This window comes from Cryptotermes secundus, unplaced genomic scaffold (genome assembly GCF_002891405.2).
Source record: "Cryptotermes secundus unplaced genomic scaffold, Csec_1.0 scaffold715, whole genome shotgun sequence".
NCBI lineage: Eukaryota > Metazoa > Arthropoda > Insecta > Blattodea > Kalotermitidae > Cryptotermes > Cryptotermes secundus.
Genome location: NW_019724597.1, coordinates 264,171 through 282,512, shown reverse-complemented (window position 1 = coordinate 282,512; position 18,342 = coordinate 264,171). Strand labels below are relative to the sequence as shown.

General features: G+C 39.4%; 1 protein-coding gene across 2 annotated transcripts in view; it reads right to left on the bottom strand.

Annotated features, from left to right (window-relative positions):
• Positions 1 to 5,968: 5,968 nt before the first annotated feature.
• The window catches only part of LOC111862408 (regulator of MON1-CCZ1 complex), a 35,311-nt gene continuing 22,937 nt past the window's right edge, over positions 5,969 to 18,342 (bottom strand). For both annotated transcript variants that reach the window (XM_023847777.1, XM_023847779.1), the window contains 5 exons: positions 15,218 to 15,374; positions 14,061 to 14,239; positions 13,798 to 13,937; positions 12,090 to 12,244; positions 5,969 to 6,658 (listed from right to left, as the gene is read on the bottom strand). In XM_023847777.1, the coding sequence (XP_023703545.1) occupies positions 6,585 to 6,658; positions 12,090 to 12,244; positions 13,798 to 13,937; positions 14,061 to 14,239; positions 15,218 to 15,374 (705 nt within the window). In that variant the 3' untranslated portion in view covers positions 5,969 to 6,584. The remainder of the gene's footprint in view (positions 6,659 to 12,089; positions 12,245 to 13,797; positions 13,938 to 14,060; positions 14,240 to 15,217; positions 15,375 to 18,342) is intronic.

Sequence of the window (18,342 nt, the reverse complement as noted above, 5' to 3'; positions counted from 1 at the left end):
TGAAGTTTTTAATATGATTCAGCATCTAAAGGGGATGGAAGTCTTAAAAGCGATTGCACTCCAAATTATTTAATCGTTATCTAAATTGAATCTTATCTTTTGTGGATTATTTTGATATAATAGGTTTTAAGTTTAAGAATATGACGGTGGTAATTAAGATATATATAGTAAGATGACCTTGTTTTTTATAATGGAAGGTAGTTGTAAATTTGATTGAACGTAATATATTTTAATTATACCGAGAGTGTAAGTTTAATTGTAATTGAATGTTACATTATGTGATATATGATGACGTTCAATCAATTGGGCAGGAGGCCAATTAAACTGGAAAAGTTGTATATGTATGTGACTTGTTTGAGAGTTACAATTTGTAACTGTGATGAATGTTAAATAATTATTATTATTATTAGTCTTGTTGCCTGGAGCTGCATGCTTTCACATGTCCATACAAATTGTGATAGTCATCTGCAGTGCATGTGGGTCTGTACCTGGCAGTGAGTGGTGGTTGGGATCTGAAGGTGTGACTGGACAAACCTGAGAACAGGGTGCTGCTGTACAATAGGGGTGAGCAAACAGTTGAAGAAAGGTGATTTAAAGTTTTTTGGAGGGTGGGTGGTCATGAAAGTAGGTGATGAATAATGTTTGTGTTACCCCATATTTAAGACAGGCAGTGATGGAAGCAGTTTTGGCAACCAAATGTTAATGTGATGAAAGCTCTTTCATTTTTCTAATGTAAACCAAGTGGTTAAGAGAGGAAAAAGGTTTGTCAGTCACATAAATAGGAACAGAAGTGGTGAAAAGGTTTTTCTTGCTCACTGTCCCGGTCTGTATGGGTGAAGTTCAGTGACTGATGAGTGATAGATTTGGATGGGAAGAGGTGAAGCCAGGCAGTTGAAATTGCTTGTGTCTTGATATTTTAGTGGCTTCCCTGATGATGCCGGGGATAGTAGGTCTGGATGTTGGCTGTCACTTCTGTTTAGTCAAAGTAAATATTGTGTTTTTTCACAACCCTGCTGTACTTGCTTCTTGCTGGTTGCTTGCTTTGCTTACTCTTTGACTCTGAAGGAGGCAGTACATTCCTCCAAATGTTGGTGAACTTGTACTAGGCTGCACAGCATCACATCCCAGAAAATAGTATTCTTCAAACTGATAACACAGTAAGTACCACATTGTTACTATGGAATTGTGGTTAGTACATATCATGACTGATTCTAAACTGTAAAATCTCTAATTTGAGTCCTTAGATCACGTCACTTGCTGTGTTTCTCTCTGTCTTTGTCAGGAAAGTGCATTAACATATGCCAGCGCTGAAATACAGGGGACTCTGTAACTGGCAGCAACAGACAGGTACTAGGTGACAAGAGATATGAAAGTTTAATATACAAGTATGTTGTCTGATTTGTTGTCATAGATACTGACAGTACATGCAGATATCTATGAGCTGTAATCTGTAATTGTCTGCAGGAGAGATAAGGGTGTATCAGCTGCCCCATCACACACAGTCAATAGTTCTGGGGAAAGGCCAGCTCATACTGTTGACTTACTACCATCACTATAATAGTCAAAAAGTTAGAGGGCTTCTAGGATGTGATAGAGTGTGGTTTGTTTTTAGTTATCAACATGTTGGAGGAGCCATCTTCTGTCTGCCTCTTGCCAGAGGACTGAGGTGGTAGGTTCTTCTGAAATTCTGGTACCTATCTATCAAACTACATGACGACATTTCATAGTCTTGAAATGCTAATAGTAAGTACCATACATATCAGAAGAAATTGAGGATTTTGACCTTATAATTTCTTGGACAGAGCCACATTTTGTAGTTCAGGATTCTTGCTGGACCTTCTTTGTTACCAACTGTGTGAGGGACATTTCATTTGTCAGCAGTGAAGACGGGAAGATTATGAAGATAGTGAGAAGGTGAAGCTGTATAAATTAGAGAAATTATTCCTTCTATATTTAGAAATGAAGTGAATTGTGTGTGAATTACTAATGTATAAAAAGAGGTGGTAACATTTTACAAGTATACCATGAACCTCAGTGAAGTTTATGACAGAAAATAAAACAAATCAAGTTCATGGAATAATAAAGTAATCATCACCAGAATAATTAAAATAGCAGCATTTCCCGTATTTTTCTTCTGTCATAAGTTTCAGAGATAATATTCTCTAAGGTGCTTGTTTGGTTAAATTATCACATAATACAACAGCTTCTAAAGCAGTAAGCAATATCGAGACGGAACACACTTCCAACAATGTGGAAACTGCCACTGTCTACGTTATCAGGGATGTCCTTGATGACTACCCAAAAACACTTCATTCTATTTGCCACCACTATCTCTTCCTTTTTCGCTTAGTGGGGGGTGCAGTCCAGCTGGGCCCACTTAGCATGGTGGCCACTGATTGGCCTACTGTACCTGCTCCAGGTGATTGTGATGCTGGAGAATTGGTGGGATGAAGATTGGCAGGGGAAACCGAAGTACTCAGAGATAACACGCCCCAGGGCCACTTTGTCCACCACAAATCCCACTTGACCAGACCTGGGATCGAACCCAGGCCGACACGGTGGGAAACCAGTAACTAACCGCTTGAGCTATGGCATGGCCATATCTGTTCCTTGGTCTCCCAACTGTGCTGTGTCCTGTCAGTGTATGGTTCTCTGCAATTTTAGCTGAGTGGCTGTGTGGCAGTCTCAAGATGTGATCTGTCTAGGCAGTTCTATAGGACTCAGCTGCTACATAATGCTGCACATTGCAAGTTTCCCTCTGATTTCTTCACCTTCTTTCTGGTCTAAAAATGTGTAGCCCATAACCTGTGTCAAGAATCACGTTTCAGCTGCTTCTGCTCTTTACAGCAAGCGTGGTGCTTCCAGCTGAATTTTGATCTCCTCATATGTCGTTTTCAAAGATGACTAGAAATAAATACAATTCTCAGTTTTCTCTGCTGAAAGTAGTATAAGGTTTGTGAGGACAGTTTGGTAATGTAGTACTGGTTTAAGGTATCCTGGATAGGAATAGTTACTGCAGAAATCGTCAACCAGTCCAGGAGTTGTATCATATCAGCACAAACATGCAGACTTCTTCCAGTCCAAGTGAACTTCATGAATTGTCTGAGATTTGATGTCACAGTATGCAGTGACAATTTGCTCTTGAAGGTGCTATTGTCTGTGGTTCTAAACTTGAAGGACATCCTCTGTGCTTGTGCGTGCATGTGCACTTGTGTGTCACATGCATTTCCATTTTCCTTGCTTCCTCATACTGTATTCCTGAACTGTGACAGTCTACAGTGGAACATTTTATAACTAAAATATGATGTAAAAGTCAGGTGGTCTGTGACTGATGGTGATATAACTTCAAAACCAGATAGGCTACTTATTGATATTTTGTGACTATTTCCTATATAACAAGTTCTGAAAAGAACAGTCTACTTTCTGTTCAATATAAAGTGAGTATTTGATATGTCAGGGAGGGAAAAACTTTATTACGTATGCATAAATAAGTCAATAAAACAATGATATATACTCGATTATTATAGAACCTGAATTTTGCTTGTATGAAAACAATATAAATTAGTAAAGTTGTTGCCAGGGCCTTGTCAAAACGGGGTGCACCATGGAAAGGTGAAAATTGCTGTAGGATAGGAGAGGCTGCAGTGTAGGTACTATTGATGGGAAGGATTTATGGAGTATACCGTTGTAATGGCCTCTAATGGTGTGATACACATGCCAAGTTTCGTGGCAATTGGTTCAGCCATTCAAGAAATATTAAGATTTGCCATAGCAATTTGAGAGGCTGATACTGATATAGCTGATGGGAGATATTTGGGAAGTATGCCTTTCAGATTGGCTCAGGTGACATAATGTACATAACAAATTTTGTAACAAATGGTTCAGGCATATTAAATGTCAGTAATATTATGTTTATGCCTCAGCAATTTGAGAGGCTGCTGTGGCTTGCATTCCTCAGAGTCACAGTCACTTTACAGCTGGTGGTTTACTGCCAGTCAGTTTGTATTGGCCCCAAGCTACTTAAGAATCACAACCAGAGATTTTTCTTTTTGCAGCTGAACCTTTGTGGTCACAGCACTTGTGTAATATCCTCTCAGTGTGCTTCTGTGGCCAGCTGCCTTCAGTTGTTGTTACAGGCACCTTCCTTAAGGGTTGGATGGGTGTTCTCACTTCAGTTTGAGGGGTGGCCCTGAAACCTGTTCTTGCAAGGCTGTCCAGCATCCCTCTAGCCGCACTGCTGTGACTCTTATCACATCGAGTTGCTACTGCCTTGCTGCTTCTCTTCCTATAGGGGGGTGAATGTGGTTGCACCCTGGGGCCCCACAGTGGCACTTCTCCATTGCCCACTCTTAGTGCATGGTGCCTCAAATCTAAGGATACATTATGAGCACACAAGACATCCAACCCCAGGATAAACACTACAGCGATACTGGCGACGAACACACAAGCAGTCAGTGAGCACTGTCTCAGAGTCAGTTTTATGAAAGCTTTCTTCATGAGGGGGACAGTCTCCCCTGATACTGTCTGCAGGGCACATTGCATGAGCAGGTCTCTAGGGCAGTCCAGCAGTGATGTCTGGCCTGGAGACAGTCATGGACATTCTGGTGTTGGATGTTCATGAGGCATGGTTTGTCTCCAATCCAGCCTTGTGTGTGTGCAGACTGTCATGGCCATGCTATTCCAACATGCTGAGTGGCTTCTTCTCTGTTCTTTTTCTGGGAAATGTTTCTGGAGGTATCTCCATTGGCAGTTCATCCTAAGATTGCCAACTGCAAGCAGATGGGTCATTCCATCCTGCTGTACTTGGTCCTTGGTGAGCGTGGTCCCATGGGCACTCTGACCCTATATACATGGGATGCTGCTGCATTCCATCCATGTCTATCATCTCTTCTGGCAGGCTCCCACTCATTTTCCAAGTGTCAGCCATCTTCTTTTTCATCAGCTTTATGAGGGGCTGGTTGGTCCATTTCCTTTGCTTAGAATTAAGCAAGCACTGCAATTTAGCCTGTTTCCATTTATCTAACCAGTTTGAGCATTCTTCATTAAACTACACTCATAACCTTGAGACTCTTGACTGGAAGTTTTGACATTCAGTTTCTGTTATTCTCTTTGGATAACAGAGTTCTTTGTTTGTACCAGGTAACATGTACTGCACATCAGTTTTCATCATTATGTTTGTTTGTCCTCTGCACTTCACACACACACACACACACACACAATATGTCACACAATGAGAGTACTGGATTTTTTTATCTGTGATGATTTTTAAATATTTGGGTAGCTTGTTAACAGATGATGGAAGGTGTACATGTGAAATTAAATCTAGGATTGCCATGGCAAAAGCTGCATTTAGCAAGAAGAAGAATCTTTTTACCAGCAAATTGGACTTAAATTTGAGAAAGAAACTAGTGAAATGCTACAGTTGGAGCATTGCTTTATATGGGCCTGACACTTGGACGCTTAGGGCAGTAGATCAGATGCACCTGGAAAGTTTTGAAATATGGTGTTGGAGAAGGATGGAGAAGATCAGTTGGACCGATTATGTGTGAAATGAATAAGTGTTAATTAGAGTCAGTGAGCAGAGGAATATCCTACATGAAATAAGAAAATGGAAGGCTGATTGGATTGATCATATCTTACGCGGTAACTGCCTTCTAAAAGAAGTTATTGAAGGAAAGATAGAGGGGTGGATAGCAGTGACCGGAAGACGAGGAAGAAGACATATGATGATGCTGGATGACCTTGGGGACAGAAGAGGATATTTTCATTTGAAGGAGAAAGCTCTAGATTGCATCAAGTGGAGGAACTGTTTTGGAAGAGACTGTGGACCTGTCGTCTTGACAGATTACTGATGAATGAATGATGCTTGATACTGTATGTGAACATGACATCTCCTCCATCTCTTGACAATACAAACCACTTGCAACTTTCAGAAATGAAAAACTCTAAGTTGTAAAGAAAAAATAGATCTAAATGGAGAATTTTTATTTGTGGTTCTGGTACAGGAAGCAGAGTCAGCCATTAACAATTCAGGGTTTGTTGGCTAAGGACATTTAATGATATCACTGAGTTTTGCTATATCTTATTAATGTACACATATCACATCCAAATTTATCTTTTATTATCCATCTGTTGCACTACTGTGGCAGCACTATGCTTGTGGTCCAGCGGGCATCACAATACAAATACAGTTAGTTGTGACTGAAAATCTGGCCACCATAATAGGAGGAGGCGCAATCCCCCTATTTCCAGATGATAAAGGTTAACTCACCCAGGAAGTGTGAAGATGTTTCTAAAAGAAACAGCCCTGTTAAGGATGAGCTAAATGAAAATGCAGACACTGAAAATTATGTTTCATCATGTTCAGATATCTGGAAAGTATTCCCCTGTGAAAGCAGTGCTAGAGATGTATAAGAGAATAACTGACACACATTCAGCAGGATGTGAGCTGTGATAAAAAGCTCCATAGTTGCTATGTCTGTGCACTTCACCCTCTCAGAGCTCAGGTCTAACCTAACTGCCTGTACTTCATACTCATTGAACTACATCTTTCATTGTGATGTGATCTCAAGTCTTGTAGAATGTCACAGCGCAGTATTGTTGTCATTATTATTGAACAGTGTCTGGTAGTACTTCACATATGTATCACAGTGTTCACCTAAAATGAACAGAAAGAAAAACAAAACATAATTAGAGGCATTACTTATTTGGCTCTGAAAATATAATCAATTACTTAGCCAAATATAAGACAACCGAAATAACAAATCTTAACCTTAACAAGACTGATATTTATCTAAAGAATATTTAAAAATTCAGTTCATATCTCACAGAAAACATACTGCATCTACATTACACAAAGCAGCCAGTTAATGCTGCTGAGGGAAATAATCGTTGTTTATTGAGAGAAGCGGCATAGTTGTAGCAAAATGAAATTTTATTACATTTGAACCAAAGTAAATAATAATGAAAAAGCTGTTCGGTTCGAATATGGACTGCAAAATTATCTCGACTAGGGTCTTTCGTAGTTTTCCTTAGTCCCTCCAGGGAAATGCTGGGATAGTATAGTAGGTCTTTCTAACTCATCAGTCATCCTACCAGCAGAAGCAAAGCAGTCTCACAGTCTCAGTACACACTGGGTCACTCATGGAGCTGAGCCCTTCTTCAGAAGCTGTTGATTGTGCAGTTACTTAAGAACTTCCCAGAATTTTATGGAACCTGAAGGTTCATTACAATGTTCACAAGAGGCTTCCACTGGTCCCTATCCTGAGCCAGATCAATCCATTCCATACCATCCCATCCTATCTATCTAAGATCCATTTTAATATTGTCCACCCACCTATGCCTTGGTCTTCCCAGTGGCCTCTTTCCATCTGGCTTTCCCACCAATATGCTACATGCATTCCTCTTCTCCCTCATTTGTGCTACATGCCCTGCTAACCTCATCCTCCTTGACTTGATCATTCTAATTATACTTGGAGAAGAGTTATGAAGCTCATCATTATGCAGTTTTCTCCAACCTCCTGTCACTTCATCCCTCTTCGGTCCAAATATTTTCCTCAACACCCTCAGCCTATGTTCCTCCCTTAATGTCAGAGACCAAGCTTCACACACACACAGAACCACAGGCAAAATTATAGTTTTGTATATTCTAATTTTTATGTTTTTGGACAGCAGAAGAGAAGACAAAAGGTTCTGGACTGAATGGTAGCAAGCATACCCGAGTTCAATCGCCTCTTAATTTCCTCCTGAATCAGGTTTTGATTTGTTATCGTCGTACCCAAATATCTGAACTGTGCCACATTTTCAAAACATGTTACCTATCTTTATGTCAGGATTTTGCCCTGCATTTTGATGACAAGACTTTAACATATACTTAGTTTTTTCTGTGTTTACTTCCAGACCAACCTCCTTACTAGAATCATTTAAAGTTTGTGTTTTTCTTTATGGTATCCATATTATCACCCAGTAGATTCACATCATCAGCATAGACCAACAGCTAATGTGTCCCATTTAATTTCAGGCCCACCTGGTTTTCCTGGACCTTCCTAATGGCATATTCTACAGCAAAGTTGAAAAGGAGTGGCAATAACACATCTCCTTGGTTTAGACCATTATGAATAGTGAAATTATCTAACAGATGTTTACCTATATGGTCTTTACGATACATTTCATTTTTTAATCAGCCTAACTAGTTTCATAGGTACCCCAAACTCTATCAGAAATTCTACAATACTTCCCTCCTAACTGAATCATAGGTGTGACAGGATATATGAGTATTTTCAATGACACAATATGTTTTGGCCATTAAATGGCCATTATTAGGGGTATACTTAATTTTAATATTTTAATGCAGTCAGTCAAGGTTTCGACTTACTATCCCCTCATATTTTATTATAAATAATAAACTCAAATATGACAATATGTACTACTTATGTTATTACCTAAAAATATTTTTAAAATGACCTATAAAATGACTGAAAAAATCCAGAAAAACGACTTACTATCCCCTCATATTCTTTTATAAATAATACACTCAAATATGACAATATGTACTACTTATGTTATTACCAGGGCCCACATTTGATGAACTAAAAATATTTTTAAAATGACCTATAAAATGACTGAAAAAATCCAGAAAAACGACCTAATAGTTAAAAAACAACCTAAAATGTATCATGTCATGGAAAATCTACTAACTGTTTTAAAATGTACGTTTAATCTTTATTAACACTGTGAACTCATCGTTATTCTTTTAAGTTTGTCCTCGTTATTAAGTTGAAAATTAAGCAATATGATTGAATTTGAAGCTAAATGTTCTAATATGATTTTTCCTACTGTGCTGGAATGCTTATCAAATGTACATATTCCAGTATTTAAGTGTAACCTCATTCAGAGAGTTGCAATAGATGACAGTCAACATGGAGAGATTTTTGAAGGTGAGTGAACGCCCATTGTCTGACAGCACATTCTTGTACTTGGAGAAACTCCTTTCCACATCTGCAGACACAGTGGGAGCATACTTGAAGTGTACCAAATCACTAGCAGCAAGTTCTTCTTCAATACTGAAAGTGCTAGAACTCTCCTGTCAGAATTTGAAAAATTCTGCATAATGTTTCATAACCTGAGTGTTTATCTAGAACATTTTTAATTTTTCTTGACACCATTTTACCCATGTCCTCTGGCACTTTCTCCAAATCACTGGCTATTTTTTTCAAGACAGCAAGCATATCTTCTAGTGTTGCTCCTTTCTCCTGTAAGCATTTCATTCCTTCCGTCAAGGAATAGAAATTTGCCTTTATGAAGGCAGCTGTCCTTCCATTTCACTGCATGAGAACTGTTCCTGAGCAGCTTCAATTGCGCTTGCATCTTCTGTCTTCATTGAATATACAATGTTTTTCACTGCCTAAAAATGAAAGCAATAGTAAATTGCAGCATCAATCCACATTCCGCCCCTTGTGATGACGGGTTCTGGGGACAGTGGAGCACCAGGAGCCACAGATTTAAATTGTATTTTAGGAGCTGGAGCCTTGACGAAAATCTTCCTTGTCCACAACATGAGAGCATTCACTTGATCTCACTTCCTCCATCACTATATGCAGTGCATGTGCTAGGCAAGTAAAGTGCACCAATTTCATATAAAACGACTTTATTGATGTGCCTGATTTTAAAATATATGGTCACAAAAACAAGATGATGTCTGGCCACAGAAGAAACATCGATCCGTCAAAGAGTTTACAAATTGTGGGATGATTAACGGATTCTAGCACCTCACTCATAAGCAGAAACACTTCATCCGGTCCATCAATTTCGAAGGTTCCAATGATGATGTTTGCCATGTATCAAGCCTCTGTATCGCAGGTCTCATCAACTAACTCCGTGATTTCAGTCCGCAAGCGAACCATATCGACCGAGCGACCGCCGCTTGTCGGCGAAGCTTAGTGCCAACTTTTGCACATAGAGGGTGTCACGTGGTCAGCGCAACAAATCCCCATGCCCGTTAATTTCGGTTATCTTGACCGGAGCCGCTATTTGCTTGAAATAGCTCCTCAATTATCATCAAAAGGCTGAGTGGACCCCGTTCCAGACCCACTACTTCTCCAAAAAAATCTGGTAGCGCCGGCAATCGAACCCGGACCTCTGGATCTGTAGCCAAGAACGCTGACCACTAGACCACAGAGGCGGTCCAGGTCTCATCAACTGAAATGAAAATCTTCTTCCCATGCACTTTGTTCCTAACCAATTCCAGGATATAGTTGTAGCACTTGGAAAGGTAGTGGATTCATATGGGATAGAATGACCCCAAATCACTTCCAGAAAATTTTCATGTTTTCCATAGTTCAGAGCTCAAAAGAGAATATTTGCGGACACCAGAGCATCACACAGATCTGTGAAAAGATCTGACAACTTATTTCTGCCTTCAGATGAACACTGTTGCAGTAACATTTGCACAGATTTGTTTTTGTTCAAAATTTGCATTGCTCGTATATGCTTGTCACGGTCGATATGTTGTTGTACCGTGAAACTTTTTTCTGCTGCTAATTTTGTCACATATCTTACAGTATAAAATTTTACCATCAGTCGAAAATATATCTTCTCCAAATTCAGCTAAGATCTACTTTAAATGACACGATTTAGATAGCTTTGCTTTAGGCATCGTGATAAGATGAATCACTACAGCACAACACAGAACCGAACTTTTCAGGCTGAGAACCTTCGTCAACAGTATTTTTGTCTGTATGCTGAAGGACGAGAAACTAAAGACAGATGGAATTTTACTGAGCAACAATATGTCATAAAAAACGAGGGATTCTGACTAGAAATATTTGTAACTAAGCAAATTCCTTTGTACAGAACTTGGAAAGGACTGCATTGTGAGTGACCGCTGTCGTACCCTGCTTCCAGCTTAAAATGTTTTATGATATGTATTGTCAGCACTTTCCGCAAAACGAACAGAAAGGATGGGACATTATTACAACTTATTATTGCATACTGGGATAGCAGGTATTTGGGGTGCACCTGCAGGCTGCCTTTGTAGAGGCAGGAGAAAGAGAAAGGACACTTTACTTGCATATTATTCACATTTCTGAAAACATATGAAGAAAAATTCCCTAAAATGGCTAAAATGAAGGAAAATGCCCTTAAAAGTCCAAAAATTTACCAAAAAATTACCCCAAAATCGAAAAAATGACAAAAAATTACCTATAAAAGTTACATTTCTGCAACCAGCAGCTCATCTCCGGGATTTACATAGTTATGGGCATCAAATTGGATATAAGGAAAAAAATAAGATGACATGTCATCTAAATCCGGGCCCTGGTTATTACTATGGCACCAGTCCACTCTTATCATAATATAACAGACAGTCCATAATCCATAAAAAATGTTCTTAAAATTCTTAGAATCACTGCACATGGTCCATAAAAAAATAGTCTGGGGTTTGTCTCTCTATGTTCAGGTTGCCTCAAGATATCTCAGTATGTTCCTCCACAACTCACATACCAGACTACACGGTATCACACATCTTCACTGCCAAGAAAACTTCAGTTCTTATATATGTAACCCTTATGCTGAGGCAGAGCTGCACAGAGTCCATGTCTTATATTCAGACAAATACACAGCACATGCAGTGTGTCACCTTGTGCAGAACGTGCAACAGATGGCAAGGAGAACATGCAGCCAGTCAGTACAAGATAGTCCTGGATCAGCAGAGGGGAGATTTTATGAAAGATAGAGGGAAGAACAAAAAGAAAGAGAACAAGTGAAACAATTAGAGAGAAGATTAAATAAATAAATAACAGAAAAGGATGGTATGGACACATTTTAAGAATGAATGGAAACAGAATTCAAAAGAAGGTTTTGAACATGGAAACTGAAAGGAAAATACCCAAAAGGAAGACCAGAGTCAAGATGCTAACAGGTAAGAAAGTAGTCACATAAAGGGAAGGAGATAGATGGGGAGGTTTCAATTGTTAGAGGACCCGCTTAAAGTGGGAATGTCAGAGGAAGGGGGGGGGGGATAATCCTGTTTGGTAGCCACAGCAGCCTGGATGCAGAACACAGGGCAATCAAGTTGTAGTTCTGATACTCACCCTTGCTAAATGTGCTGCTGCCTTTCAGACGTTGGTTTCTCTGTTCAAAAAATTTGAAGACAGTGTAGAATATGGTTGGATCTCCTGCAGACTTTGCTGCTTCTAAAAATTTCCGAGCTGAGACCTGATCCACAGAACCAATACTGCGCACAAACCTGCAATGAATGATTTGAATATATATTAAAGACTATATATTGCTACATTGCAACACTCCAGGCTATATAGTTTTCTGCAGCATGACTAACCATCAACTATACTACACAGTGTCACATCTCAGAAGACTGCAGCCGTAATATTCACCAAAAGAACCTCAAACCTCACGCAACTGCTAATACATCTTACAGCCGTGTATGAAACAGAGAAATTATCTAAAGGCAAAATAAAATTCATAGTTAGTGAAGATGAATTCTTAGTAAAGGCAGAGTTGCAGCTCCCATGTCTGATTGGAAGGGGCGTTAAGTAGTTCTCAGACAGCATAAGGTGTTGTGTGTGTGTGTATGTGTGTGTGTGTGTGTGGGGGGGGGTCTGATAACTGTGCATCTAAATCTGACACAAGTGTCATGTGATATTTTTGCAGCAGTCAAGATACAAACAGTGGTCTTTTGGGTTATGACACTGTGTAATGAGTATGTACCTGCCTGCTTGACTATACAGTGTCTTACTTGAGTCATTTATTTAACAACAGCTTTAATTGCTCAAATTATAAGTGGCAGATGGTAGGATGGTCAGAAAATAATGAATTGGTAAGAATGTGGTAGGCAGCAGTTGTGGCCTAATTTAACATACTGTCCCAACATTTGCCTAGAGTGTCTGAGGAAATCACATAAACCGAACTCATGGTCTCAGATCTTCGGGCCAGGATTTGAACCAGGGACATCCTGAATACAAAATACCCTCAACTGCAATATTGGGTTACACACTCACACACCTATAAACAAACTCCAAATTGCCTGTCCTATCTGTAACAAACAAAATCATTCAAACAGATTATGGGACTAAGTCCCTTTAAATGGGTCACAAACACTTCTTGCCCCATTTTCTCAGTTAACCATGTATAATAAGTTTCTTCTACTCAGTACCATATAACCTCTGCAGCTGATATAGCAGTCAATCGAGAAGAAAATTCTGTATTCTACTAATTTTTATTTTTGCTTGTGGTTTATTAACAATGCTGCCAGTAGCACAGACTATATTGAATGGTGGGATGATTAACAAATAATGAATTGGAAAGGATGTGGAAGGAAATGGTCATGGCCCCATTAGAGATACAAATTTCACATCTGCCTGGAAGAACTGAGGAAGGTTATAGAAAACTTGAGTGAAGATGGTCAGTTGTCTAGCTGAGATTCAATTGAACATGGCTTGGATGCAAGTCAGTAAAGGTACCACTTGAGCCAGCATTATTTGTGTACATTAACAAGATACATCAACATATTGTTATGCAGGGTATATCATGCATACAGAGAACTTTTGTAAGGCAGGACACAACACATGAGGTTTACTGCACTTCTTGTGAGTAAAGAGACACCAGTTGGAACAACAACAGACTTATGACTAAGAGTGAATAACATACAATGAATACAATTAAAATAGCTAAGAGAATAGTCCATTAGCATTTATGTTCTAGCTAAGAACAGCTGTAGGAAGTCTTCGCTGGTAAAACTGTATTTTTGGATTACAATTCTGTATAATTTTCATTGTGAGGTACCTAAGAGCAGGCAGAATCTGTTGCTTAGATAGCAGTACTTCTATTATCTCTTCATTAGCTGTAGATAAGCGTTTTAACATGTCCAGTGCTAGCTGGTGTGCTGGTGGGTACAGATTTTCCAATGACAGAAGCAGACATGCCTGAAATCAAGCACAGTGCACGACTATAAACAATCAAATTATTTTTCTTTAAAACGTTCCACTGTAAAGGGAGGTCTCATCACATCCAGGGCCTTCTCATAGTCTCTTAAGAAAGGTACAAACCAATGGCTTCGAGTCAGACACGACATGGTACTGAAGTAGCTGGTGCAGCTGGTAGTAAGCTTTATGTTGAACTAAAGAGTTGATAACCAGTTCATGCAGATAATGTTGAACTGGTATGTGGAAATCTGTGAGTGACCGGACATACTCCAACAGAACCCACACAACAAACTTGCCTCCATCTAGGAATGAAATAAACAAGTACATTGTGGTTACAAACTAAGTATCTTCCTCAAGGAGTTCCAAGCAGAACTCATAAAACATAGATTTCTAGTCCGACATATCTATTACAGTAAACCCTCATTAATCCAGATTAATTTGGGGGAGAGGTCATTGGTGTTAATGAAGCAAAAGACAAAAAAAAAATTAGAAAACAAATGAATGGAAAATGTTATAATATAGATAGTTCTGATGAAAATAAATAAATAAAAAAACACTGTAGAGCCTTTATTTAAAAATTATAAAAAGACAAGAAGCTGAAATCCAGGGTCCCTTTCATCCAACTCAAGCCAATCTTGCATATTTTCTTGTGTGGTTTCAGTCTCTCCAGCTGCCCTCAACACAGTTTGAAAGTCCTCTTGCCCCTAAATCCCATGTCTTTTATACTATGTGTAACTGGATTAATGGGGGGTCACTGTACAATCATTGTTATTATCTCATTTTATTTTTGTGAAAAACTCATCACAGAAATACAGATTCTCACTTTTATATCTGTTGCAAGATTCACTATGTAACTGCTCACTTATGAACATTTCATATACAATGTGTACGTATGTATATGATTCATCTCCATAGCAAATTGCACCTATCCAGCTCCAGTGGTTCATTAGTTATCACCATAAACTTTCAAACTATAGAAAACTTTCACATGACTGAAGTTACTTTACTCTCCCCCCCTCCACCACCACACACACACAAAATACCTTAACAAAAGCTGCATCTTTCTTTCAGACCTATCATTATACATCACATCAGAAACACATTTGCTGTCACCTCCACTTCCCCTACTCGTGGGTCTGCCTTGTCAATAATGATTGTAAGAACTTAAGAAGGCAGTGTTCAGGTGATTTCCAGTGGCATGATGTTCATATACAGGTTCATGAAAATCAGTCAACTGGCAAGCTGAAAGAGAGGCCAAATAGAGAGTTGGCCGAACATACCAACCAGGTCACCATCCTTTGTGTGTCGGTCTGCAAACCGGGAGAACACGTTAGTGTACATGTCTGACTGATCTATCACAACTGGAGCCTTTGGTTGTACAGGGGCTGCTGGGCGAGCAGGAGACACACTCAGTCCACTTGATGCAGGTGTCCCCATCTGTAAAGAAATTCAACACTTTAATCTGAGTTTTATTAAAATACTTCTGTTCAGTTTTCAACACAGAAGAAATGAAATGTAAAATTACCTTTAATGTCTTAGTTTTTTTGTGAGTTAATTCACGATGCTGTCAGTACCTAGACTAGGCTATATGGCACTGAATGGTGGGATATTTGATGAATGAATTGGAAAGGATTTGGAAGGAAACAGTTGTGACCTAACTGAGGAACTCCCTTGGCATTTGCCTGGAGGGACTGAGAGAACCCATAAGAATCAGTTCAGGTAGTTGATGCCCCAGCTGAGACTAAAACTTAGCAGCTTCAAACGTCACTGCCAATCCATCCCACTTGGTATGCCTGCAAGCAGGTGTGATTTCTTCACTACAGAACAGTTGGCTTTATTTGCAAGTACATATGGTCACATATCTGGGGGGCTGTGTGACTTATAGATAGATGGCTTTTGGATTGATGACTGGATTTATTGTACACTTAATACAACTTGTTAATACACTTCAAAAACCACTATATGACACACTACATTTTCTCTTCTCCATCGTCTCTGACTACTGCTTCAAGAAACTCCTTCAGTTCTCCCCTCTGCTGCCTAAGATCCTCATTGTATAGCCTCAGGATGGCCCCAACAGAATACACCATTTCTTAACATCTTCTGTTGTTATGGAGGTGTGTTTACCTAGCTGTTGCATAGAAACAGCAGCTCTTCCATTGTTGCATGTGTGTTCATTTCCTTGGGAACTTGTTTACTGAGTCACTGCCTAGCGAGGAACGTCTACTCTGGCTCCGTTATCCTGGCTTTCAGGTGTCATGTCACAATACTGTCATGCTTGGGGGGGGGGGCACCTGACCTGTGTACACCTCCCTTTCAACCTAAACATCTACAAAAATAACACCTGGCCAGCCACCAATTGTCTTATTTATCTGGTTGTAGCTCTTGCAATTAGTCTTGGAGCATTTACTGTCCTGCCCTCTGTAACCATTCACACTCCTGATGTCAGTTTTTGTCCACTTGTTACATCACCATAGCCCCAGTGCTCAGTCTCCACAGTCTCCTTTTCTTTTGTCTTCTCTCCTCACTGCACTGAACCAACTTCTCTTCTGTACTACTGAACTGAAAGTAACTAACTGTAACTAACCTAGAGGACTGCACTGGCTAACAAAACACTCATCTGCTCTGTACTGATGTCACAACTTCTTCATTGTTGCACTGAACTGCACTGAACACATGCACACTACGTGGGGCTGTGCAGCTTCTGTTATATGCACATCACACTTCCAACACTTTTCTAGTGAGTCCTGGAGTCACCTTACCCCCTTGTTTTCAGCTTACTGGTTGATGGAAAAATCTAGAAGGGTAAAGTCTCAATATTTCAAACAAACAAGAGATGAAGATAAACCAGCCCCCTTCCTCTCATCTCCTATAACAATATGCTAACTGGCAGCTTAATGCAGGATTGAGTTTCTATTCTGTTTTGCATTGCAAATGTTGAACTCCATGGAAAGGAGTCCCTCTTGAGAAGTCACTCAGCTAATCTAGAAATTTTCCGTCTCTGACGGAACCAAGACATTCACTGTGTTTTCACAAGTGTCTGACATTGGTTCCCATACTGAGCCAAATAAATCCACTACACCCCCTTACCTAACATTTTAAGTTCCATTTTAATATATTATCCTGTCTATTCCTAATCTACTAATGGTTTTATTCCCTTCAGGTTTTCTGACCAAAAATCTGTATGTCTATCTTGCTACATGCCTTGCTTATTTTATCTTCCTTGACTTCATAATTCTAATTATACTTGGTGAAGGGTACAATTTATGAAGTTCTTCATTTTGTAGTTTTCTCCAGCCTCCTATCGCTTCATCTCTCTTCCATACAGATATTCTTCTCAGCACCCTCGGTCTATTTCCTTGGGCATGAGAGGCCAAGTTTCACACCCATACAACATAAAGATAAAATTTTATCTTTTGGGTCCATGATTTATTTCAACCATCTTCCAGTACATATACTCATCTACCTCACTCCTCTCTCTCGCACTACNATATATTTTAGTTATTTTAATATGAAGACGGCAAGGCATGCAGTGAACTAGTTTAACGTAAATCGAATAAGCACCTGAAGATGGCACTTTTGTGCCGAAACATGTAGTGCGAGAGAGAGGAGTGAGGTAGATGAGTGTATGCACTGGAAGACGGTTGAAATAAATCATGGATTTAAATCAGTGCAACAGGATGCTAAAATATAACTTTATCTTTTGAGCTTTATTTTTTGAGAGCAGACAGGATGAAAAATGATTCTGAACTCATTGGTAGCAACCATTCTCCACATTTCACCTCTTATTCCATGAAAGCAATTTTGACTTGTTAATGTTGTGCCCAATATCTGAAGATGTCTACTCAAGTGAATTTCACTTTTCAGTATGCATGAGTGTATTCAAAATTGTTTATTACACACATTCAGAATCACACACATCAAGTTTTGAAGGACTTGTAGCCCAGCCATATTACAGATCCTAGAACAACTTCTTAGTTACACAACATAACAAAGGAATTCTGCCCATAGAAAAAAAGAGAACAGAACTAGTGCCATGGTGTCTAGAGCATGATACAGCTAATACAGAAAAAATGAACAGCAAACTATATCAGAAAGCAATGTCATGGTTCTAGGAAGTGGGATATGACATATATTGCAATATTACTGCTCTCAGCACGTGCCAACATGGGTTTTTATTGCACATCCAGGTACCCGTAGACATAATGATACTCTCCACTTGAAAACAGTGCTGATCTCCAACATTTACAGTTTACCCTGCACAGAACTGTCACTGCTGTCTGGAGACAGAAACTAGCTGATCCAATAAGTCAGGTTCATTACTTTTACCCGATGATGGAAGCACAGCTATCTTCTAGAGCACGTTTCTCTAACCAAAAGCAAGATGGTGCAAGATGTCCAGTTT